Here is a 26767-nt window from a genome sequence, read left to right as displayed (position 1 = left end):
TCGAAATAAGAAGAACAGAAACTGTGTAAAGGTCTCAGGGATTTTGGATTTTGATGCGCTGGATCTTATCCAACTAAGAAAAATATGTGTTTATCTATGTCACCTGAGTTTTTGTAATAATCTATTGTTTCATAAAGCAACCATAGGAATCACAGTTGAGTACTTTTTCATATCCAATTTCATAAATAATTTTAATGGTGGATACAAAATATAATTTTCTGAATAATAAAAAAATTAATTTTTTGAAGAGCATCATGAATGAACTCTCTCCCTTTTCACTGTAATAATTGAATGTATAAATTCGCAACTGTCGTATACACAGACTCTCGGTTGATCTTCATTTATTAACATATAATAATGCGCAAATGTAAATCTAGATGTAATCCCATTCACAAAATGATCGATCTGTCTGTCTGGCTTGTCCTACTAACTGTTTCAACACAAATCCACTTCAATATTCAAATTAGTTTTTTTTTCATATTCTCTCGAACATTCCCATAAATACATAACCGATAAAATATTATTTAAATACAAACTGTATATTAATCGAGTAGTTGATTATAATGTTGACAGATGTCAAATTTCTTATGTCAAATCAATTAGTTGAGCATTAATAAAAATTAGTTGTTAATAAAAAAGGTGTTAGCCTGAGTTATGAGAGTTGAAAAACATAAATACATACACATTCACATAAAAATATATACAGTGATATATATGTACATATTCGTTCATATACATATAGCATACTTATATGTATATTCATTTGTTTTCGAACAGTTTCGTCTATTTGGCATTTTATTACACAAGGTCATATGTAAATCGGGTACAACAACAACATATGTATGTTGATATTTGTGTATGTAAATCGTTTAAATTATGCACCTACTTACATATATTTGGTTAGAAAACGTGTTTAGGCACTAAATCCCGTGTTTATATTCAAATATGTATGTAAGTAAGTTCATGCGAACTGGACCAATCAAATTCAATTTATGAGATGTTTGTGCCATAAAAGTAGATGAATTGCTGCGTTTGCCACTTAATGACTTCAGGCGATGCAAGAAAACAAAGAAAAAATTAAAAAAATCACCAAAAAATTACGATAAATCTCATTAATTGACAACATCTCTATTTTATGTTGTTGTTGTTTGATTTTTGTACTTTGATAATTGGACTTGCAAATATAAAATTTGTTTTTTAGTTTTCTTCTTTTGTTTTTTTTTCGCCGGTTTCTCAAATTTCGAAATGTGTTTTTGTTAAGCCAATAGGCCTAATTTGGTTTAAATGGCTTACACTTCATTTAGATGTGTTGATATTTTAGCAACAGAGAGTCACTAGGGTAAAGGGTTTATATTTTGGTGTCGAGGAAGGTTTATTTTCTTGGCTTGTGTCCTTGGGCAGTTGTACCAATAATTCATTTTCCAATAGTTAACTTGTAATCATCAAAACTTTATTAAATTAACAATAGACCAATTCATTGCACTAAAGCGCTGTTTTCACTATGTCAAATTTAATGACTGTTGGAGTCAAACTAACTGAAATAGTAGTCACATCATTTTTATGGCAGTTTAGTCATTCGAAACATGTTTATCGACGTTCTTGTCCATGTACAATGAAATTTTACTATTGTTAGAGGACTTCATAATTTTGTCAATTCAAAATAAATAATATTTTGGTGTCCATTGACGGTAAAATGGATCTATCAACAGTAAGACTCCACCGACCAATTATGTTATATGAAAAGAAATGCGGTATTCCTACAATCAGTTGGCGAAAAATAAACCAACTATATAGTCACTATGAGTCATATGTGAGAACCATCCACAGCTTGTAACTTGATGTTAAGTTTGGTAATTCTTTATACGGGAATCATTTAAACGAAATTTGCACCATCTGAAGTGTAGTAAAACGAAGGAAAGGTTCAGTACAAATCTTCATCAAAATCTCCGGTTGTCAGTTTGACATGAAAATATTCTTCATTGTACCCAGCGGCCGTTTGAAAGTGTATAAAGACGAATTTATCGAAGAATACTGAGAAATCCTACAAATAAGTCTAAGAGCTCATTCAAGCTATTCGATACAGTTGTAAGCATCAGCACTTCTACTTTTCAATGCTTAAGAAATGGCCTTACTTAGTAACACATAGAGATAAGATCTTCATAATTATTTATCGAAAGTAAATCTCTGATTTCGATCTCAAACTTTTCGAAGCAAATAACAACTACCTATTCCAAAGATATTGTTCCAGATATACAAGTCTGACAAACCAACATTTAAACGTATTGTCTTGGTCTCCGTCAATGGTTAGTTAGATTGAGTTTAAAAGTACCGCCTAACGATCAGATCTTAAGTATATACTTCAGGTTTGATACCTCCTGAAAGGGATACATTGTAAGCATTTAGGATTCCTCAAAATTCGAAAATAGTTTATCTATACTACTACGAGTATTATAAAGAGGAAAGTTTTGTATGTATGTTTGTAATGAATAAACTCAAAAGCTACTGTGCCCCGAGTAACATAGGCTATATTTGTTGCTAGAATCTCAACTTTCTGGAAATAGTTCCCAGGTGAGGGTATCAAAAAAACTCCGTGATGGGGAATCTTAATCTGAAACTGAAAATCGTCCTGCAAGTCATTCTCTTCGCATCGCAATCGAGTGCCAGAGAGTGGAGTATGGAGTACTCGCAGCTGCTAGCTGAACAAAATTTCGAAACCTGCCAAGTACGCGCTTGAGAGTCGAGTACGGAGGGTGTGCAGCAGCTTAAAGAACAAAATATTAGAAATATACAAGCTCGCACTAGGGCGTCGAACTCTGAGCGTTCCCAACGCCTTCATAATAAGAGAGAAAGACATCGGACACCAAAGACTAGAGGTCGTAATCAAGTTTAGCTTTAGCTCTAGTTTAGCTTTAGTTCATGTTCGAATTGTCCTCATTTTACTTTTTTTAAATGAACCCACGCAAGAAACGGGAAAGTAACTTTAGAATTATAACTTTTGAAATGTTTGTTTCAACCCGTGCGAAGCCGGAGCGGTCCGCTAGTTTAGTTATAAAAAGAAAAATAAAAATGCTACATACATATTTTTATGGCGATCAAGACGCCTATGACAAACATTTATTAACATATAAATAGTTGAGAGTCGTAGAAAATTACATATTTACTACGATAGCGGCATATCAACTTTGGCCACTCAACGCCAATAGCCATGATGACCATGGCCATAGCAATGAATTAACCCACACCGATCATGCATTGGCAGCCAAAGCAAGCGAGTTGGCTATGAAATGTTAATAAAAATAAAAAAATTGCACGCATGATTGGCGACAAACATAAAAGCCTAAAGATGCTTGGAATTAAATTATGGACTTGAAACGCGTGAACCGAAGAGCTGCCGCCACATTTGTCATATTTGTAGTGTCAACGTCACAACTCAAGAGCTAAACGAGGTCGTAAAATAGCGAATTCCATAAACAACAACTAACTTCGGACTTCGAGAATAGTCTTCGGAGAGAGAGAAAGAGAGAGAGAGAGAAACATAGAGAGATGGTCAACATACTTTCGGCTTGAACTGTAGCTTGTTTTGATTAAAGCGGAGAAGCGGCAGCGCGTTGGTGGGTTTCAAAAATTGAAAATGGGTCACGAACTAGTCCCACCAACTGTCACTCATCATTCAAATGTAAATAAAACAATTTGTTAATATTAAACTCATTTTAGGCTGCGAAAATATTTATGCCCAACATATTTTACTCGGCTCTTTCGAAATCACGCAACCTGTATGATTTATTATGGATACATTCACACTTCTACAAATATGAATATTCATCAAATAAATAATTTATGCCGCCGAAAAAATGAAATAGAAATGCTTTACATAAGTCGTAGATAAGTGTTACACTTTCGCATTGTTTCGTCGCCCAATGATAAAATGCTAATAGATTTAGCGCAATAAAAGCCTCAGTCTGCGGAAAAATTAGCATTAATGCAAAAGAAATGGAGAAAATGAAACGAAAAAGAAAATAATAAAATCCACATAAAATCAAATAAAAATTATATTGAACTAAAGACATGGAATTTCCAAAACAATAATAAGTAAAAAAATTATTTGGGTTTGTCATAGACATAACCACCGTTTGCGCCATAAACTGTATCGCTGGCTATGCGACGTATTTGCGCGCGATTGTTAAGGCCGGCTACGGGCTGTGGTGTGTTGAAACCGCCGGTGGATTGTTGTTGTGATGCTGTTTGATACGGTAAACCTGGAAAACCTTGACCGGGGAACCCAGCTCCTGGAAAGCCTTGTCCGGGGAATCCAGCGCCTGGAAAACCTTGACCGGGAAAACCTTGTCCTGGGAAGCCTTGACCAGGGAAGCCCTGTCCAGGAAAGCCAGCACCCGGAAAGCCTTGTCCTGGGAAACCTTGACCGGGAAAGCCTTGTCCAGGGAAACCTTGTCCCGGGAAACCTTGCCCAGGAAAACCTTGCCCAGGGAAGCCTGCTCCCGGAATGCCCTGACCTGGAAATCCTTGTCCAGGGAAGCCTGCACCGGGAAAGCCTTGTCCGGGAAAACCTTGGCCTGGAAAGCCTTGCCCAGGGAAACCTTGTCCAGGGAAGCCCTGTCCTGGGAATCCTTGTCCAGGGTATGTTGGTCCACCATAGCCTGGTGGAAAACCAGCGCCAGGAAAACCACCAAAACCAGGTTGAAAGAAGGGATCGCTAGAGGATTCACTAGAGGCATTATCTTTTGTGGCGCTTTGTTGTGTTGTTGCAACGGGCTCGTTTTCTAGCGATTGCTCAACATCTCTTAAAGCATGTGAGTTGTCATGCGCCGACTCGTCAAGTAGGATAACATCCAATTGAACTGGTGAAGCTTCATCGTGTTGCACTTGTGGTTGTTGCGGTTTTGCGCTTTCATGGTTTTGTACAATGTGCTGTGTTGGCGCAGGGTGTGGCGGCAAGTAAGCGCGGGACAAATGGCTGACATCAGCGACGGCCAAAGCAACCAAAGCGTGGAAGAACAGTAATTTGGTGAACTACAAGGTAAAATCGCGTCGTTAATTTGAGATTTTTTTGAAAAATAGCTCTTAGACTTACCATTTTCGATTTCGAAAGCGGTTGTGCACCGCTTGCGTGTAGAACTTAGAATGCGTACTAAAGTTAGTTTACATTGAGTTGGCTAGTTTTATAGCTTTCTTGTGCCGAAAAGTTATTCAACTCTTAGTGATTCTTCTTTTCCTGCTTTCTTTCTCGCCACTTTCTTATGCTAATAAATGTGGTCTTAAGAACACCATTAAAGGGGAATAGCAATTACTTAAATGGTAGCTAAGTTCGCGTAGGTCTTGCAGGTAGCATCTTTGATTCTTAGACAATCCATATTATGTCATGAGACTTATCTTCGTTTGGTATTTTGTTGACCTCTTTCTTCTTTTATAGTATTACCTAAAGCGCTGTCTAAAAAAAATCCAGAAAGCGTGCCATCAAATCTGTGTGCTCCGTATTCGTTGATTGGCGTCTTTCTCTTTTCAATTCTTCGTCAATTTGATGATTAAATTTAGTTGTTCGGCCGCTTAATCATTCAATCTTGGCAGTTTCTCGTGCCCGATTTCCATATCACGGCAACTTAAATTTATGGTTTGTCATTAATTTTGTTTCTTCTCATTCGGATTATGCGCTGTGGCGAACGTTCGCAGAAGTCAATGGCGGAAAAAATATAATAGAATAATAAATTAGTATGCGTAGAGCAGTGTGAGCGAATCTTTCATATAATTTTGCTTTACGATCACCTTCTTCATATTGCATAAATAAAGGCATTCGCAATTTAAACTTTAAGCGCCTAAAAGTAGACAAAACAAATTTCTATATAATTTTCACAAAAATTTCACAAATTTTTGAATAAAATTATTTTCGAAAATTGTTCGGCTTTCGGCAACTCTAACAAAAAAGAATTTAATCGAACGTCTATTCAAAAGTTTCATTCGAAATATTTGATATTTTTTTTAAATTAAAGGAGCATAATATATTAATTATTTAAAAATATGGCAACCCTACAAAAACCTTTGTTTTATTTAATGTTTGAAAATACACACAGAAGTACTGATAGTACTGGTCCAAGAATAGCTGAATATTGTAGACTGAAAATTGAAATTTTGCAAATCTTTCGAAGCTTACTAAGATTTACTATTTAGATACTTTTCATTCCATATAAAATATTTAAAAAGTACAGTTGAACTTCCATAACTCGAACTTCTATAACTCGAAGTTCTCCATAACTCGAACTCCTGAATTGGCAATAGAAGTCACATTTCATACAAATTACTTTCCATAACTCGTAGTTTCTCAAACTCGAAGTTTTTTGTTGATTATAGTGATTCGAGTTGAGGAAATTCAGCTGTATATGATTTTTTAACTTGGCAACTCTGTTCATCTCTATAAAACAAAGAGATGGTTTCGAAAAGGATCACTCAGTTTCGACGATCATAGAACTGAACTGATACAGCTTATTTATTGAAGTGAAGTCTCAAGTTTAGTGAGCCCCAAAGGCATTCAAACATGCACTCTATGGTTACAGAGATGTGGAGTACCTTTTGAGAATGTCAATCTTAATTCAAAAAGCTTATAACAACCGAGCACTAATAGTATTCGTAAACAATTACTTAAAGCAATAATAAAACTCTTCGAAGTAATTAATTTTTTAAAACAAAAATTTATTTCATTGAAATAACAAGAATTATTTACACTAAATATGCTATTCAAAGGGAATGAGGTATAAAGTTGTTTTTATGGTTTAAGGATGATTTACCTTAAGCAATTCAACAATAAACAAAATATTGCCACGGTATTCTATTTACAAAAACAATTGAACTAATCCCAGTTCCAAGCGATTTACTTCCTTCTGTAGATGTAGCCACCGTTGGAGCCATACTGAGTGCCAGCATCCCCGCCAGAGTACGATGAACCGCCTGAGGGGCCAGATGGACGACCGCTAGAGTAACCACCAGCATCGCCGTTATAGTAAGAGCCACCGGCACCACCAGCACCGCCGCTTGAGTAGCCGCCAGCACCGCCGCTTGAGTAACCACCAGCACCGCCAGCACCACCATATGAGTAACCACTAGCACCTCCGGCACCACCGCTTGAGTAAGATCCGCCGCTGGAGTGACCACCGCCAGATACTGGGCCAGCTGGACGACCGCTAGAGTAACCACCAGCACCGCCGTTATAGTAAGAACCACCGTCACCGCCGCTAGAGTATCCACCAGCACCACCGGCACCACCACTTGAGTAACCGCCAGCACCGCCGCTTGAGTAACCACCGGCACCACCGCTGGAGTATCCACCGCCGCTACCGCCTGAGGAGTAAGATGGACCAGAGTAGACTGGAGCTGGAGCTGGTGCAGAGTAAACTGGGGCAGGTGGAGAGTAGCTTTGGGAAGGTGGCAAGTATTCGTTGGATGGAGCAGAGTATCCGGAACCACCGCTGGAGTAAGATCCGCCGCTGGAGTGACCACCGCCAGATACTGGGCCAGCTGGACGACCGCTAGAGTAACCACCAGCACCGCCGTTGTAGTAAGAGCCACCGTCACCGCCGCTAGAGTATCCACCAGCACCACCGGCACCACCACTTGAGTAACCGCCAGCACCGCCGCTTGAGTAACCACCGGCATTACCGCTGGAGTATCCACCGCCGCTACCGCCTGAAGAGTATGATGGGCCAGAGTAGACTGGAGCTGGAGCTGGTGCAGAGTAGACTGGGGCAGGTGGTGAGTAGCTTTGCACAGGTGGCAAGTATTCGTTTGATGGACCAGGAGCACCGCCTGAGGAGTATGAACCACCTGAGGAGTATGAGCCACCAGCACCACCTGAAGAGTAAGAACCACCAGCACCACCGGAAGAGTAAGAACCGCCAGCACCACCCGAAGAGTATGATGGACCACCATAGTTGGAAGAAGGTGGCAAGTATTCAGGTGCTGGAGCCGGTGCGGGACCGTGACCATGACCATGACCATGACCACCATGGCTGGGTGGCAGGTATGATCTCGACAAATGGCTCACATCAGCCGAAGCGAAGGCGACCAACGCAAGAGTGGCGACAACGAAGAGTTTCTGTAATAACAATAGAAATGTTAGTAAACAAACAAAATAAAAAGCCGTGAGACACTTTTTCATGTGTGAAAGTTTTTCTTCTAAGATTATTGCTTATCTTCACGAGATATTTCGTCTTTAGTTTTAATTATAATATTTCCAATTGTTTTCTTGTATGCACCCACCATTTTGCTCCGATGATTTTATGTTTATTGGAATGAAGGAGACTACTTTGCTGTACGAAGAAACCGTTGGAACTGATGCTCTTCCACCAATTGTCTCATCAATTTATACCAAAAATGTATGTTTCCACGCGAATTATGTTTTTGCGGCACAAATCACCTCCGCGCATACACACATACACTCATACACACGCATTACTACCGTTAAACGCAACGCGGCCTCTGCAATCACATAACGCTTTGCCGTTGAAGTTAGGTCCGCTAAACGAGTTTCGATGATTTACATTATGTATGTATGACAAATGTGATAATGCCCCATAATATCACAAAGAAATAAAATGCAAAAACACAAAAACTAATAAAAATGCACAATAAAAATAAAAATCAAAACAAATTAGGTGAAAAGAGTAGGAAAGTTGGAGTTAAGAGATTACAGCAAATTACGATAAGCACAGTTGTGGAGAGTTTAACATTACAATTCTTAAATCATAGTCAAAAGATGCTCGAACTTGTAAAGCGAACGGTTAAAATATACCTTCGATATCCTTGCTGGACTCAACACAACAAACAATTGAACCACCTTCCCAGGGATCTTAAGTTATACATTTGTTGGGACACAGATCACCATTGGTATTTTTTCCACATTTTTGACAATCCTTATGTATGCAACTGATCAATATTTCTACATATAGACGACATGCCATTAGCTTTTGGGATTTTCTATATATAACCATAGGAGTTGTATCCGTCTTATCCACCATTCTTCCCGTTTTCATTGAGAATTTATTATGAGGGTGTTGATTAATACCGAAGATGGTTTAAATTCATGTGGACATTTCGGAGCAACTGTCAAACAACCACCCAAAAGAAGCAGCTGCAAGAGTATTCACATTCTTCTCGAAATATCTGTAGACAGTATTAATATCTATAGATAGACCACCTAAACGTCAAATCGAGTATATTCATCATAAGTCAAATGGAAAGGATCGATAGTGCTAACCTCAGAGTCACTAAGCCCATCGTACTTAGTCGGCAGCTCCGGTACAAGTTGAACTAAACTACTTCTTAATGTTCAAAAAATTAGTACAAGCTCGAATGATCTCGCAATGAGGATTTCTTTGGAACCAATATTTAAAAGTAATTATTTTGTACTATCATCTAACAAACTCTAATAACCGAAGATTACATAAAATTAAGATTTAATTCAACACTAGTAATTTAAACGAGTCATATTGACCTATTTTGAATGCCAATAAATCCTGAATAGACTCTTCAAACTCATTTCTCTCTATTGGAGGACATTTTTTAGGTTATCCACATTGTATAATCTGGCATAATATATATTTGAATACCCTTCACATCATAATCTTTGACCAGTACCCAAGTTTGTTTTACCTATTTTACAACTAAGATCTGGATTTGTACTCGACATTATGAAGACAATGTATCATCTATAGCATAGTAGTTTGTTGAGTATAGAACCACCAACCAATAAACATGTCATATAAAATTAGGTATTATAAAATTATGATATTGATATCATCGGAAGCAACAACCGAGCCGTTTGTTCTGCTTTTTCCCGCATGGATAAGGAGGCGAAGCGAATGGGCCTGGAGGTGAATGAAGACAAGATGAAATATCTCCTGTTATCAAGCAAACAGTCGGCACATTCGCGTCTTGGCTCCCACGTCACTGTCGACAGTTATAACTTCGAAGTTGTAGATAATTTCGTATACCTGGGAACCAGTATCAACAACACCAACAATGTCAGCCTCGAAATCCAGCGCAGAATGCCAACAGGTGCTACTTTGGACTGAGTAGGCATTTAAACAGTAAAGTCCTCTCTCGACGAACCAAAATCAAACTCTACAAGTCGCTTGTCATTCCCGTCCTGCTTTATGGTGCAGAAGCTTGGACGATGTCAACATCAGATGAGACGACACTAGGATTTAGCAAGATTTATGTTCCTCAGAACATTGGCAACGGCGAATACCGCAGACGATGGAACGATGAGCTGTACGAGTTATACGACGACATTGACATAGTTCAGCGAATAAAAAGGCAGCGGCTACGCTGGCTAGGTCATGTTGTCCGAATGGACGAAAACACTCCAGCCCTGAAAGTGTTCGATGCAGAACCCGCCGGAGGAAGCCGAGGAAGGGGAAGGCCTACACTCCGTTGGAGGGACCAGGTGGAGAGCGACCTGGTTACACTTGGAATCTCCAACTGGCGCCGAACTGCGAAGGAAAGAGAGGAGTGGCGCGCTCTCATCGATTCGGCTTTAACCGGCTAAACGGTTGAAAGCCAGTCACATACATACATACATAAAATTGGGTACCTGTTTTTTAGAACTGTACCGATCAGCAGCATTTTTCATTACAATAAGGTTAGTATATAGGGCTTCTCTGGTATCCGATTCTTTCAAAAGCGTAGTTTTTTAGAAAAGGAATCCCTCGAGTTCGAGATATAAACCACTGCTAGATTGAGAGAATCAAATATCAGGTATTTATGTATTATCTGTGTCTAACTACTGTTGATTAAATGGAAAAATTAAATATTTGAGGGAACGGACTGCATATAAGCAATGCAGAACCAAATATCGCATATCTGTGGAGACATTTTTGAAGAACTAACGCTTTTTGTTCCAGAAAGATTAGTACAAGTAGGTCCATGTAAATTTTTTCAGCACATGTGGAGTTGGTGATCGTTGGTGATCAACATTAGTCCAGATGAAGCCCAAGGGACCGCACAAATCGCTCGAGCCTCCGCTGCGCTCATGCTCATTATGCATTTATGTATTTAGTGTTGGCGCGTGTGCCACCGCAAGAGGTCGCATAGTAAAAATTACTGCGGCGAACTAAAAATGTGCGCTTGTCGATGCAAATTTTTTGCAATTAAAACTCTAAAACAACAACAACTTCACATTTAATGAAATTTTTTCGCGTTAATGCGCTGGATGCGCCATGACATCTGGCGGCTGTGTCGCGAAGCGGCTAACAAAGTCAAGTCAACTAAACGTTTGCATATTAAATGTATGTTAATTAAAGCTAATGATGGCGAAAAAAATGCGAAAGCAAAAATTATAATGTTATAGCTAATCATAAAAATGTCGCTTTTTTCTTTTGCGAAAATCATCGAAAAAAAATTATTAAAGTCAATGCGCCGAAAAGGGAGTGTCTGCGGTAAGCGCTGTGACGAAAAGTTAGTTTAGAAACAAAATAGAAAAAAAAACATTAAAACGCTTGAAATCAACAAACGGTGTCAGACTTTTATCAGCTGCAGTAAAACGCCGCAACGCAACAAGCATAATTTTGCATGTAAATGATATCTATAGTCCAGTACAGCAGCGCTGACGGTTTGAGGCCCAAATGAAAGTGTATATATGGGGGCGCTTTGACTTTATGTCACCTGCGCGTGAGATTTTTCATTCTAAATGAGCTTCGTAAAGCAGTAAGGTATTGTTGAGCATCTGTAAAACATCTTTCTGTAGTTGTTTACAGCTTTAGCTACCAACTGTATTCCGAACTCAGCACTGTCCACTCAACAACCAACTCACAAGCACACATCATGCGCCCACTCGAAAGCACATTGCATTGCCGGCAAACAAGTTGAGATGCGCCGCTCAGTCGATTTGTTGGCTGGCATTGTTTTTGGCTACAAACGTAGCCGCTTTGAGCGCGCGTTTTGGCGCGCATGAGTATGCAAATGTGCCGCGTCTATGTGTGTTTGTGGTGCGCTCTAATGACCGACTGCCTATTTAACGACGCGCACAATTGAGAGTGGAAAATTAGCTAATCCAAATTGATAAGAAATAAGAAAACAAAAGCCAATTAATACATAATGTAATATAATAATAAAGTGGCGATTAAATGCATTTCAAGTGGAGAGTTTGGCTTTTATTCGCCAATTTATGTAAATTTCGTCTTCATTGAATTTCTCTACGAGTTACATGCATTTAGTTGATTGCCTGTTTTTTGCACAAGGTCATTAAATGTTTGAGAGTTTCGGGAATTGTCACTTACACACATACTAATTTGTTGTGCATGGCTACTACATACATGAGCTTAGATATGTTTGCTAAATTTATATAATTGGTTTGTCATCCCTAAAATCGCTAGCTGGTCAAACAGTAAAGCCATCAGCCATTACTACGCTTTCTTAATGCGGAAATACCGAATTGATTGGAAATCACTGGCACGTCTTGCTGTTAATGGCGAAGAAAGACTTAACAAAGTCTTTTCGATGAAAAGAAGTGCCGAAATTGAAAAAATATATGAAAATTATTTTAATTTCAAAGCGAATTTTTTTTTAAGAGAAAGAGACAAGGTTAGAATTAGAACAAAATGTGCTGCTCATGTGTGTGTAAATTCGAACCCTGGAAAGAGTTTTATCAGTTATTTTTTATTAGAGTTAATTCATTTTTTGTTCCATAAAATATATTTGTATACTATTATATTTATTTTATGCATATATGTGCCGATAACTCTATATACTCTTTTAAATATCGTCCATTTTTGGAACTATTTTAATGGTGATCACTCGAAAGCTATGATTTATATCATCTATTGAGCTACTTCTCCCAGCAACGTACAAAATATGTAATGAACAAGGAGAAGTATGCGCTGGATAACTGAGAAATTTCATAAAATAATTAAAAACTACTCTACCATTTACATTTTTACAAAATGAAAGTAATACACACTCAGTAGAAGTATACATTTAGGATTGGCAGCCCAGTGAGATTTTTCCTCGAATATCAGTGACTCACAAATCACTGGTTCGGAGGACATGAACATGCTATTCGAATGAATTAAAAGTCTTTAGCCTAAAAAGATTTCAATACGGCACCAGCTGTGGTAGTGCAATGAGAAGATGAACTTTCCGGAAAGAAATGTCTTACACGCTCTTATGGACTCTTAAGTATACGGTTTACTTTTAAATTAAACGTGAATGATGAATAAAATATATTTTATTAAATTTTCATGATTCGACAAAAACAATTTATTTTAATTTCTACCTGAAAGAAGAATTTTTTCTTAAAATAACATCATATCCTTAGGCGTATGCGCACTTAGGACTCTACAAGCTCCATTAAAGTATGCAGCTTTTATTTAATTAGAGGTATGTGTGTTTAGTTTGTTTCGTTGTATTATACAAATTTTGAATAGGAATCAAAAAGTTCGCTTTGACAAAGAGTTCCATCTATTTCAGATAAATATTTATGTCCACAGTAAACGTAACTTATTTTGTTTTGCAATTGGTGGGTTTGTATTTTTAATATCTCTAACTGCCATGAGTTGCGTTTGGCAAGCAATAATATCTATTGAGATCAAAGTAGATAAAATTAAGGGTAGGCTGTGTGGTTTCCCAATCGATTGATAGATTGAAGAAATAATGTTTCAATTCAATACAGATAATACAGTAAACTATCAGGAATCCAAGATTTGCGGAGAACATCTCCGTTGTTGCTGGTATGGGACTATGTTTTTACTGACTTCAATTCCAGGTGTTTAAAATACAAACCAGAATACGACCTAAATTTAGGTACTCATATTCTTACAGAACAGACAACGGACCTTTTAGGGAGTTCTAAAGATATCAATATACCAAAATTTAACATTTTAACAAATTTTGTTTCTAAACCAACCCTACCTATGAATGGAAAATACATTAATGTAAAGCTACATGTATTACTGATGTCCAATTAGCTGGACTTTGTAACCAGGTTATCGATCCAGAGCAAAATATGCTTGTTGAGCATTAATTTTTCTAAATCAATGATTACATTAAGAAAATTCCGAAAACGGGTAGTCCTTTCTGGTGTTATCTTTGATCCAAATTGGTTATTGTCGAAGAAAAATATTTTATTATCCGAGGTTCGAACCGTTAGCGGAGGAAAAGCGGTCTATTTTCACATTTTTTTAATATATAAAATTAAATATTCATTTATATTTTTTATTGTCTAAAGATACATATTTGACGAGGGTATATTGAATTTTTTGAAGAATAACCAAAACTAAGTCAAAGCAATTTAATTTCCGAAGATCATCCGCATTTAAGTGGACTTACATAATGTTTTGTAAATTGAAACATTCGCAAATATTTGCATTTTAAAACGAATATTTGCGACAAAATATTGCAAGAATGAGACAAAGCAAATAAGATGAGCGACTACTGGACAATTTGGCAAATAATGTTAAAAGAGACTGCAAACACTATTTTAAATATACGAAATAATAATATAACAGCTTAACTCGATTTTTGATAGTTTTGATGGAAGTGTTTTTGACTTAAGCTGTTTAGAATTTCTAGCCTCTTTGTGAGTTGTTTTCCCTTTCCCCAATACATTTGAAATAAAAAACCAATAACTTTTTTTTAAATATAAAATTAAAATGGATTTAATAGAAAACGTTTACTATTTACAACATATTGTTTGAGAGCAATGAGATGGTTGTTGTTTGTGACTTGTATGTATGAACTAACTAAAGCAATACAACAGTAAAAACGAAAAAAAAATTATTGCTACGGTAACTTAAGTACGAAAGAAAGTTCGACTAATCACAGTTCCAAGCGATTTACTTCTTTCTGTAGACATAACCACCGTTGGAAGCATATTGGGTACCAACATCGGCGCCAGAGTACGATGAACCGCCCGACGAGTAAGATGAACCACCCGATGAGTGAGAACCGCCTGACGAGTAGCTTGGTGCAGCTGGGGCCAAGTAGGTGTTGGATGGGCCAGAGAATCCAGAGGAGCCACCGCTAGAGTATGAGCCACCGCTGGAGTAAGAGCCACCAGCAGCACCGCCGGAGAAACCAGCAGAGCCACCGCTCGAGTATGAACCGCCTGATGAGTAGCTTGGAGCAGCTGGAGCCAAGTAGGTGTTGGATGGGCCAGAGAATCCAGAGGAGCCACCGCTCGAGTATGAACCACCGCTAGAGTAAGAGCCACCAGCAGAGCCACCAGATGAGTGAGAACCGCCCGACGAGTAGCTTGGAGCAGCTGGAGCCAAGTAGGTGTTGGATGGGCCAGAGAATCCGGAAGAACCACCGCTTGAGTATGAACCGCCGCTGGAGTAAGAGCCACCGCTACCGCCTGATGAGAAAACTGGAGCTGGTGCTGGGGCAGAGTACACTGGAGCTGGAGCTGGGGCAGAGTAGACTGGAGCTGGAGCTGGGGCAGAGTAGACTGGAGCTGGAGCTGGAGCAGAGTAAACTGGAGCTGGAGCTGGGGCAGAGTAAACTGGAGCTGGAGCTGGGGCAGAGTATACTGGAGCAGGTGGTGAGTAGCTTTGCACAGGTGGCAAGTATTCGTTGGATGGACCAGCAGCACCGCCTGAGGAGTATGAACCACCTGAGGAGTATGAGCCACCAGCACCGCCAGAAGAGTAAGAACCACCAGCAGCACCACCTGAGGAGTATGAACCACCAGCACCGCCTGAAGAGTATGAACCACCAGCGGCACCGCCTGAGGAGTATGATCCACCACCGCTACCACCTGAAGAGTAGGATGGAGGCAAGTATTCTGGTGCTGGAGCGGGAGCACTGTGGCTAGGTGGCAAGTACGTTCTCGACAAATGGCTGACATCAGCCGAAGCGAGAGCGACCAACGCAAGAGTGGCGACAACGAAGAGTTTCTGGAATCATATAAGAGAGAGATAGCAATATAGATAGAGCCTTTTGATAGAGTTTACTGATTTTTCTTTTTGGTTTTTCAAGTGGTTTAATATCTGTTCATTTCGAATATAAGCTGTTCAATAATTTTTTTTTAATATTGTTGTTGTGTTTTTAAGGCACAATTTTCAGTTTTTTTCTTTTCATAATAATTTTTTTTTAGATTATGAATTTTTGAATGATCCAACAGCCACTGAGATTACACTTTTTCACTGGTGCATCTTGGTTTTGAGTATAAAAATTCTCTTGATTTGATAAGAGTAAATCACTTCTACACTTTCCAGGAGCACTTCGCTGCAACTCTGTGATTACAATACTGTTATTTTATGATTTTTTTTTTCAAAATGCTTGAACTTAAAATTTTATTTCAATTATTTTGCTTTCTTTCTTGCACCCACCATTTTGCTCCGATGATTTGATATGTGGTCTATGGGAAAGGATGAGACTACTTGGCTGTACGAAGAAACCGTTGGAACTGATGCTGTTCCCCAAACCGTCTGACCAATTTATACAAAAATTATGCTTACACGCGAAATACGAATTCGACGTCCAAATCACCAGCGCGCTCACACATCTCGTACCCCGCAACCGCCAACGGCAGCAGCAGTGGCAGCATAACGCTACGCCACGCAACGACGACGACGCGACGCTAGGGCCGGCAAACAAGTTTTAGTGATTTACAATGCACACAACAACATTTAGATAAATAAAAACAACAATTAAATGCTACCTAGAGACCCCTAAAAAACAATTCGAAAAGCGCAAAAGTAATAAAAACTAGCAAAAACCAAAAAGTAAAAAACAACAACAATAATCTTTGAAGGTGAAGACAGTAGGCGCGGAGACCAAAGTGTTGGCGCGGCTGTAAAACTTAAATCTCGACAAACAATAACAACAACGCGCCGCGAATTTCATAGCTAGCGAAAAAGCTAATCAAAACAAAAACAAATTCCAACAAAAAAGCAGAGGTGAGAGATAAAAGTAAAACCAGAAAAAATTTAAATTTACAAAGAAAGACTTAAAACGCTTACAACAATAGCAAAGCGATGGTGGTCTACATATGTTAAACGCACACCGATTCGCCGTTAAGCTGGATGAGGCAAATGCTAAGTCAGTGACTTTTGTTTGGCGTTTGCGCGTGAAAAACACACACACACATTCGATTACAAAACGAAGAAAAGAAAACAATAAAAAAACAAAAAATATAAATTAATTAAGTAATATTGAAAAAATCGAAAATTTGAAATATGTTGATTTAAAGTAAAATAAAGTAAAATAAAATAAAATAAAAAAATTGAAATGAAATAAAATGAAATATAATAAAATAAAATAAAAATAAATTTAATTTAATTTAAATTAAATTAAAAATAAATAAAATAAAATAAAAAAATTAAATTAAATTAATAAATAAAATAAAATAAAATAAAATAAAATGAAATGAAATAAAATAAAATAAAATAAAATAAAATAAAACAAAATAAAATAAAATAAAACAAAATAAAATAAAATAAAATAAATAAAATAAAATAAATTAAAATAAAATAAAAAAAAATAAAATAAAATAAAAATAAATTTAATTTAATTTAAATTAAATTAAAATAAAATAAAATAAAATAAAATAAAATAAAATAAAATAAAATAAAATAAAATAAAATAAAACAAAATAAAATAAAATAAAATAAAATAAAAATAAATAAAATAAAATAAAAATAAATTTAATTTAATTTAAATTAAATTAAAATAAAATAAAATAAAATAAAATAAAATAAAATAAAATAAAATAAAATAAAATAAAATAAAATAAAATAAAATAAAATAAAACAAAATAAAATAAAATAAAATAAAATAAAAATAAATTTAATTTAATTTAAATTAAATTAAAATAAAATAAAATAAAATAAAATAAAATAAAATAAAATAAAATAAAATAAAATAAAATAAAATAAAATAAAATAAAATAAATAAAATAAAATAAAATAAAATAAAAATAAATTTAATTGCGTTTAAATTTAATTTAATTTAAATTAAATTAAAATAAAATAAAATAAAAAAATTTAATTAAATTTAATTAATAAATAAAATAAAATAAAATAAATAAAATAAAATAAAATAAAATAAAATAAAATAAAATAAAATAAAATAAAATAAAATAAAATAAAATAAAATTAAATTAAATAAAATTAAATTATTACATTAAAAAAACTAACTAACTAGAAATTAAAAAAAAATCCAAGTGGATTTGCACCAATTCTTAAAAATATAAAGGTATGCAAAAAATAAACAGTAAAAAATATAATAATTCTTAAACCAGTCAATGTTTAAAAACAATATTAAAAAAAAATTAAATAAATTTTTTTTAATAATATTATCAACATAAAATAAGAAAATATTTAAATTATAAAAAAAATGTATTACAATATTCATAGAAATTTTTATATCGATTGTGAAATAATATTTACAATAACAACATAGCATGAATCAATTTGAAGGGGGGAAAAATTATTAAATTAATAACATTCATTCGTTAACGGCAGTAGGACGTCCGCTGTGAAATAGTTGCCAACGGCGTCATACCGCCAGTACTGCAACACGCGTGCATAATCTGTTGCCAGGCGCACGCAAGCGCAATGCCACCAGCTACAAAACAGCAACGAATTGTGCCACTTTAAGAGAGCACACATTTTCATTTCTAAATTCATACATACATATATGTATATATATATATATATATGTATGTTGTTTTTATAGGCAAGTTAATGCAATGGACGCATTTTGAGCAGCTCATTAAGCCGCGGATGCGCACATGCGCAAACTATGAATTTAAATCTACTAGCTATACCAAATTGAAAAAGGTCAGGTCAAACTAGAAATTACACATGCGAATGGTTCAACTTGACCAAGAACGACGCATGCGCGTTGAGATTTATGCTAAAAATATGGAAATGTATGTATATAAGAAGACAGATTCAAGGCATCAACAAGACTGAATTTGATGGATCAGTTTAAGCGCTCTTTGACAAGCGGCAGCGCACAGAGGGACGATGGCGATAAAATAATTTTTGAGAATAAAATTTTGTTTAAACGTGTAAGGAAGGACATTTCGGGTATAACCGAACATTTTATACTCTCGCAATTGTAACTGCTCACAACTCATTTCTAGAACCCCAATTGTAAACCCAAACTGCAGTTCATAGTCACTTGCTTAAGATACCCGTAATTTTACTGGTTGGTACTTGGTAGATATGTATGCTAGCAAAATATGTGCATACAGTTGCGAACGGATGTACCTTGGGAAAGGAAATGTACGGAACGGATATGAAGTAATCGGAACCATAACCAACTTTAACCGGATATCGTTTGCCGGATATAGGAAGCGGATATTAAATCGAACGGAAGTAAATGTGAGAGGGAAGTAGGATCCCAACAAGAAAATCCTCTTCAAAATGAAGTATCTCGGGTGTTCAAAATAGCAAGCAATAAATGTTTCTGGTTTATAAAACACTTCCTTTATTCGATGTCCGCTTCTTTTACAAGACTTCCGTTTCCTGTAATTGATAACCGGTTTAAGTTGGTGTTAGTTTCACTTCCGGTTCCGGACTCTCCACATCCGCCTTGATGATTTGATATGGGGCTCATAACTCCCGTAAATCTGAATCGATTTTGATGAATCGATTTTTATAAAAGGGAATTTTCACACCTATAATTCTCAAAATAATCTTTATATCTTTGGTACAACTTTACAACCTACCAGTCCAAAGTATTCTCTTTTATTATTACTTAAGCATTATATTTTAGTGGGGTCGTTTCAGGTATAACGAAGCAGATTATCCGTCCAACGGTAATGTTTGCAAAGTGTCAGCAGTCAATACCTCGCCGAGTTCGGTGAAAAACGCTCTTTGTTGCTCACTGTCCAGGTGCTACTGTGGTCGATTTATAGGTTCTCGGATCAAAATCAATGAGTTGTGACTAGTGAGCCTCTACGAGCAGCACCGAACTGTATCTCAATGCCTTGCAAGTTTAAATTGCATCTGTTTCAGTAAATTCTTTCTTGATTATGCTATTCGCTGCAACGTTCTCACTTCAATGCGAAATCCCAGTGCGACGTACTGGAGATCGTCTTACTCCAGACCATATACATATGTATAGCGGCTTGGTCACACCCTTCGCCTTGTGATTCCTTTCACTGTAATATTTTCTCATATATATCCATTCTTATCTTTGCTTTCATAAATGCTATCGATCGTTTCGGGGTAGTTTAAATCTTTTGTAGAATAAATAGCAAAACAGGAGAAAAACCATGAGAAATTATTGAAAATTTCCACCTTTTAAAGAGTTGTTCTTATTTTAAAGTATCAAGAAATAAATAAAAGAGAATGAAAAGAGAAATAACTAATTAAAATAAAAATTGGTTCCGTTTCCTATTCATTCCGTTGTGACAATTACTATCTATTTGATCACATTTAAAACACCGCCTTGCCCACTGTGCAGCGTCGCCGCACTGATGGATCAGTTGATGTGCGGTGACAAACAAAGTCAAGTCTATGTGAGGTCAAAAAACAAACGAAAAGACATCATTCAAAAACATGTTAATGAATGCTAATCGCGACGAAAACATGCGAAAAGCGAAATGCTAGAAAAAGATTTGACAAAAACGAATAAAATAAAATAAAAATTCGCAAAAAAAATAACAAAAAAAAGATGATAAGTCAATGAGTAGTTTTGTGCAACCGACAGGACGACTGCAAATAAAAATGCGTCTACAAGTGGTTTAACACCGCAATGCGGCGGCATCGCCAGCGCCAGCGCCGACACCACCGAAAGCGGTCACGAAAACAGCAAAACGGTGTCAACGCCGATTGCAGCAGCGCTTGCGCCGCAAACACTTTGTATTTGTGCGGATAAACAAACGAACGAGGCAAATGCAAATGCGAATGAAATGATTAAACAAAAGCAATGCAACGCCGCCTAACGCACACCCAAACCCCAGATGAGCGCTTAGACGCCTCGCTGGCTGCTTGGTTAGCTGGCAGGCCGAGTTGTGTGCGCGGGCTCGTCTTATTGATGCTTATTGCGACGGCGCAGGCGCAAGCGCATTTGCATATGAAAAGGCACTCGAATCGACAGCTGAGTGATTGGGTGCGCGGCTTGACACCGCCGCCGTCGGCTGGTCTAGTATGGTCTGGCCTAGTCTCCACGAAGCTCAGTGTAACTCAGCTATTGAGGCGTGGAAATTTGTGAATTAAAATTATTACAACAAAAAATATTACAACAACAAATATTAAAATCGATTTCAAGTTGTTTACAGTAGAGCTTTTATTACCTTTTTTCTTATTTCCTTTTGAGCTTTTTGTTCTTCCATTTTGATTACAAATCGCTTGAATTGGGATGACTAGGCAAGGTCAATGATTAGTCGGCTCTATTTTTGGAGCTTATCAGCGCACTCACGTACTTGCTTCTCATTGTATTTGTATGCCACTGTGGGACGGTTGCCGCGAAACTTGAATGCCATGCGCAATTACTCTACTTTCCTGCACATTGTGGGCGCACGAATTCGCATGATTTCGATTACAGATCGCCGGCACGTATCTACACTGTGAGCAGTAGTTTATTTTCTTAATATACATATACGTATCCAAAGTTAAATTTGCTGCTTTAAAAGCTTTATGAAACTGAAAAATATCGAAATTAGGAATACTTTTATTTTATTATCGATAAATTTGGAAATGTCGATTATAATTTTTAATTAAAATACTGGAATTTATTCTATATAATTGGATTAAACACACAACATTTTTATTTTTCGATTACAAATAATCGATATTATATAGTGATCGATAAAAATAATCGATTATATTGGACTCAACCGATCCTAATAAACGAGAAAAGTTTATAGCCATGGGAATCAGAGTAACAATTTCAAATATATATAATATCTGTATATAAGTTCTAAAAATACCGATAAATTGTGATCGAAAAAAATATGTATGATATTAGTCGATTAGTTTTAATAATAGCTATTTGCGAGCAGTGTTGAGTACGAAACAAAAATGCCACTATTTAAGAAATATCGATATAAAAATTAAATACAAATCGAACCAATTTTCGATTGTCGATAAAAATTATCGATATGTCAATAAAAACATAGACATTTAAATAGAACTTAATATATATGCAATTTCTCATTAATTGGCTTGTCAACTTGCAAAAACTTCGTCCTTAGAAATCAATATCATATTTTTTTTAATTTCTTAATCTACCTTGAAAATATTTCCTACTGGGTCTTTATACCATCATATGTTGTGATGCATAAAATTTGTAAGTTTGTAAGTCTTAAGTTTCCATTTCATTTGAAATAATAGTAATTATTTTGCTATCGACAAGACATATACACACTAACTACTAAAGTATGGGGGCGCGATCTGGGTCAGCCAGCTGAGATAGGTGAGTTGTTGTTTTCATGCGGCATCTACTTGTACAATCTTTGATGATATGGATTTTCGTTGAAGCTAATTTTTGTACGCTACGCCTCTTACGCAAGCGCCGAGCGTTTAGTTGCGTGGAAATTTTCATTTTGGTAATTTAAAAGATTGCAGATTGCCTTTTGTGCGGCGGATATTGATAAGCCATCGGGTGCATGATGCCACAATCGCGGTAGATGGACAAAAGGAAAAAGATGAATACAAATGGATACAAAGAGATTATAGGCTTGTCAAAAATTGCACCATTTTTTTAAGAATCTTTAAAAATATTTTAAATTAAAAAAATTAAAATAAATCCAATATTTTGAACATTTTCAAACGTATGGCAACCCTATTCAAATGTATCTATAAATTATTTATATTAAATATAAATCCAGATTAAATCAAAGATTTTTGATGCTCTTAATGTTTTATATAATTTTTATATTTTTTTTATTTTCACCTGTTAGCCTTCTTGAACCTTATGTAACCCATGCTATGAAATAGGATGCAGAATCCCCTCGTTTTTTTTAAATATAAGCCTTTCTACATCTACCTAGTAAAGGTTACATGTAGAGTTCGTTTTCTATATTTGTTTATGTTTCAACTATTTTTGTAGGTGGCAACCCTATATTGTTTAAAAGGAGAGTGTTGCATCGAAACGTACTAAATATAGTTTTATTTAAATTTAAAGTATGATGGCACATTCTATGAGCGTGACGGAATTTTGTTGCGTAACATAATTTCGTTGCGTTAAGTTTTTTCTACAAAATGTTGCCACTAAATTACCCTAATATCGTTTGGCAGCATTTGTGTATATATATTTATTTTAATATATCTTATATATTTCTAAAATACGATTAGCGCTTTCCTATTTCGAATTCAATTGTCTATAAAGTCATTATGCATACAATTTACCGTTAGCTGTAATTAATTCGGCACGATTTCGAAAGTACAACGACGGAAACTGCCTATTCAATATGGTTCACTAAAAAGTATAGGGCGTGTAAGGACACACCCTCTCACCAAAAATCGTAGGCGCCACAAAATAATGCAAGTAATTGGGAAATAATACAAATAGTAACGGTTTTAAAAGATATTGAATAAGTTATGATTTTTGCCATTTTTGCTCCAGATTAAAGTGTTTAATAACGGGGTAAGGGTTTTGGGAACGAAATGAAATTGGTGCATGATTGGAAGGAAGACAAATAGTATGAAATGAAAAAAAAAAAAATAGTGGCAAATTGTACCGTTATGCTGCCATAAAGTGAGACCAAAAATAATATTCGTAAATTTGCGGCTTACAAGGCTTTTCGAAACAACTTGTGCATTCATAATTTACAATTTACCATTTTTTTATAATTTTTTTTTTTTTGAAAATTTTATGAGTTCCAACTCAACTATAATGACCACACTTAGTGTAAATACATTTTGTTTAATTTGAAATTATGACAGAAAGGTGGAAACTGGCAGATGGAGATGAATGATACCGTAACTTTGGCGCGCAAGATTAGTTCGTTCCCTATAATTTGGCTGCAAAAACAACAAAATTTATTATAAACTCATTACGAATTACAGCCAAAATGTTCGGCTACAAAATGAGATAAATGTGTGTTGTTGTTGTTGCTGGTGTCGTTTTTGGTGCGTTCGAAGCCTTGAAACCGTTGCAAAACTGGCTAACGGAAATGCCATTGCACTCCAATTTTAAGCGAGAAAGAGCCAAACGGCAACAGATGTGCCGCCTCAGGTGAACGTTGCTGCGATGAGGAGCGCCAAAAAAAAGGTGAAATAAGAGGGAAGGACGGGCAGCTTTTGTGGCACAGCAACAAGACATAATTTTACATAATAACAAGTTGAGATCGCCAGCTAAGTGATGAATGGAGATAAAATAAAAAAAAACTAAAATTGTGGCAAGTAAGGTATGGAGGCAAAGGTAGGAAGAGTTGAAGGAAGCGCAGCTGCGTGACAGACAAGTCAGTTGCATAGCGTGTTCCACCAGAAAACGAGCAAAAAGTCAAAGTAAATGAAGTGGATAAAATTCAAAGAATCGCAATGAAAAAGTAACCAAAGTCGTAAGTGTAATCGCACATTCACAGAAAACAGAAAACCGGCTATCAACATAATTGATGCGCCAGCGCATGCGCAATGTGACGTAACACCACTTACATATGTATGTAAATGAGCCAAATAAGCTGCGTGGTAGGCGTTCATGAACTTGAAGAATGCGCGCTTGCATGAACGACACACGAAGCTGACGATCACCGAAGCGTGTGGAGAAAACCGAAAGCTACATGCACATGTCAAAGGCGATAAGCCAACGAGAAGAGCTCGACGTACAGCTGGTTGAATAAGCATGCCACAAAATGTCAACCTCAATTAAAGCAAGCCTTTCACTGCTTGAGCTTGAAAAGTGAAACAAATAGTTTTTAAAAATATTTTTAATTTTTTGATTTTTCGAAATTTTTATTTTCGTTTTTTTTTACCCGACCACACTTAACATACTACCGTTTTAACATTTTCACTTCGAATTTCCATTTCTAAAATCTAAATTTAATAGATATAACCACCATCAGCGGCGTATTGAGTCTCCACACCAGACGAAGAGCCGGCGCCTCCACTCACATACTGTTGCACGGCATCGTGCGACGCGGAGTGTGCGTACGAGGCAGGTTGTGGTGCGCGGATAGCGGGTCCATGTGCAGCCGCCAAACTCACATGCGATTCGACATTGTTGCCATAGCTATCGGTGAGACTGTTGTCGCCCAAATCTTGTACGCCAGCATCCTGACCGCTCAAACCGTAGCTGACACCATAGGCGGCGCTAGCGTCACCAGCGTCACCACTAACACCGGCATCAACCTCGACAGCGCCTTGATATTGCTGCTCATAATGAGTGTATGAGCCATAAGAAACCTCGACTGGAGCTGGGACTGGAGCTGGTGCTGGGGCTGGAGCTGGTGCTGGGGCTGGAGCTGGTGCTGGAGCTGGGGCTGGAGCTGGGGCTGGTGCTCGGACTGGTGCTGGTGCTGGTGCTCGGACTGGGGCTGGTGCTGGTGCACGTACTGGGGCTGGTGCTGGAGCTCGGACTGGGGCTGGAGCTGGCGCACGGACCGGAGCTGGTGCTGCTGCTGGAGCGCTGCCATAAGAGACATGCGTTGAATGCGATTGTTGACCATGTCCATAAGATACAGAACCGCTGTGACCGGCACCAGCGCCTGCACCACCACCAACAGCGTAGTGCGAACCGCCGCTTGAACCGTGGCCAGCGCCTCCAGCAACAGCGCCGTAGTGCGAGCTAGCGCTACCACTATGGTGGCCATGTTGCACAGGTGGCAAGTATTCGCGGTTCAAGTGGCTGACATCAGCAGCTGCGCTGGCAATAAGTGCGAATGCGACGAGGAAGAGTTTCTGCAAATGATTGAGATGATAATTAGAAGGATTTTGAATAAGGAATATTTTACATTTGTAGAATTTGAAAAAAATTCTTTCTTAATCGTATAACTCTAAGCACACCGATAACTAAAATCTACACATTTGAGGTTGATTTCATTCAAAAGCTATTTGAACTAAAAACAATTTAGATTGGAGTTAATTAATTAAATTTTTGGCTTCATTAAAAGTCAAATTCTGGTTTAAAGTTCAGAAAAGGGAGCTAAGGGCATAATTATCATTTTCTTTTAAGATGTTATCGATTTGTTCTAAGAATTAAATTGCTAGATTGCTATCATTTAAAGACACTTCCTTCAGGAAATTAAATGAGAAAAGAAAACGCGTTATCTTTCGAAATAAATCTAACACTAAATGGAGTAAATAAAAAAATAATTAAAAACAATTTAGAACACGCACTAAAGGCTATTAACACAACATAGAGCACTCTCCCTAAGGCTTTATGAGCACTTTTTACTTAGAAGTTAAAACAAATCTTTGCAGAATATATACATTTATAATCTGTATGTATCACTAATTCACCAACCATTTTGAGGAGTTTATTTATTTTAGATTAAAAATTAGCGACCAGGAACTTCAGTTTGTACCAGACACAATGAATTGTATGTGAGAACTGTCACTACGAGTCAAGCCAAACGTAGTCTTTTATACCCAAACAGAAACCGCTATTTTATTAGTACTACGTATATGTATATTACTCAACAATAACTTAATTTAAACATCTCTATGTTCTGTAAATAAATTAAAAACTCCAAAATTCACTCAAGAATACAGCGAAGAGTCACAATTATGTCGCAGTTGATTTTGTTTGATTTTAAATTTAGAATGTTGTTGGGGAAGGCATAGACAAAACAAAAACATAAAGCTAAAAATACCACAAACCACAATAAAAATAGTGCAAAAACAAAAAAAAAGATTTGGCAGATGAT

The 26767-nt window shown here is 36.7% G+C and overlaps 3 protein-coding genes across 4 annotated transcripts; all 3 read right to left on the bottom strand.

Moving 5' to 3' along the window:
• Positions 1-4031: 4031 nt before the first annotated feature.
• LOC114803590 (myosin heavy chain IB) lies at positions 4032-5295 on the bottom strand. The gene is made up of 2 exons (XM_029038151.2): positions 5090-5295; positions 4032-5028 (listed from the first exon to the last, which is right to left on the bottom strand). Exons 1-2 carry the CDS (start codon positions 5090-5092, stop codon positions 4099-4101), a joined length of 933 nt encoding a protein of 310 aa, XP_028893984.1. The 5' UTR covers positions 5093-5295; the 3' UTR covers positions 4032-4098.
• A 1383-nt stretch (positions 5296-6678) lies between these two features.
• LOC128922248 (loricrin-like) lies at positions 6679-8414 on the bottom strand. 2 transcript variants are annotated; one of them, XM_054232107.1, is made up of 3 exons: positions 8263-8414; positions 7283-8098; positions 6679-7072 (listed from the first exon to the last, which is right to left on the bottom strand). In XM_054232107.1, exons 1-3 carry the CDS (start codon positions 8263-8265, stop codon positions 6878-6880), a joined length of 1014 nt encoding a protein of 337 aa, XP_054088082.1. In that variant the 5' UTR covers positions 8266-8414; the 3' UTR covers positions 6679-6877. The 2 variants fall into 2 exon arrangements, with proteins under 2 accessions (XP_054088082.1, XP_054088081.1); XM_054232106.1 differs by having other exon boundaries at positions 6679-8098.
• Positions 8415-14628: 6214 nt separating this feature from the next.
• On the bottom strand, positions 14629-26522 carry LOC105208932 (fibroin heavy chain). Its single transcript, XM_011179035.3, has 4 exons — positions 26365-26522; positions 24945-25799; positions 16332-16430; positions 14629-15896 (listed from the first exon to the last, which is right to left on the bottom strand). Exons 1-4 carry the CDS (start codon positions 26365-26367, stop codon positions 14835-14837), a joined length of 2019 nt encoding a protein of 672 aa, XP_011177337.2. The 5' UTR covers positions 26368-26522; the 3' UTR covers positions 14629-14834.
• Between the last annotated feature and the right edge of the window lie 245 nt (positions 26523-26767).

The sequence above is a fragment of the Zeugodacus cucurbitae genome, chromosome 5, assembly GCF_028554725.1.
Source record: "Zeugodacus cucurbitae isolate PBARC_wt_2022May chromosome 5, idZeuCucr1.2, whole genome shotgun sequence".
Taxonomy (NCBI): domain Eukaryota; kingdom Metazoa; phylum Arthropoda; class Insecta; order Diptera; family Tephritidae; genus Zeugodacus; species Zeugodacus cucurbitae.
The sequence above is the reverse complement of the archived record's forward strand: the minus strand, read 5'-3'. Positions and strand labels throughout refer to the sequence as shown.

Bases quoted from the DNA above. Each gene is read 5' to 3' on its own strand.
- LOC105208932 (XM_011179035.3), bottom strand. The intron at 16,431-24,944 runs TAAATTTAGATT...TAAATTGGTCAG, and splicing joins CTGATGGTGGTTATATCTAT to ACGGTTTGGGGAACAGCATC. The intron at 15,897-16,331 runs GTGGGTGCAAGA...ATATGATTCCAG, and splicing joins CAAATCATCGGAGCAAAATG to AAACTCTTCGTTGTCGCCAC.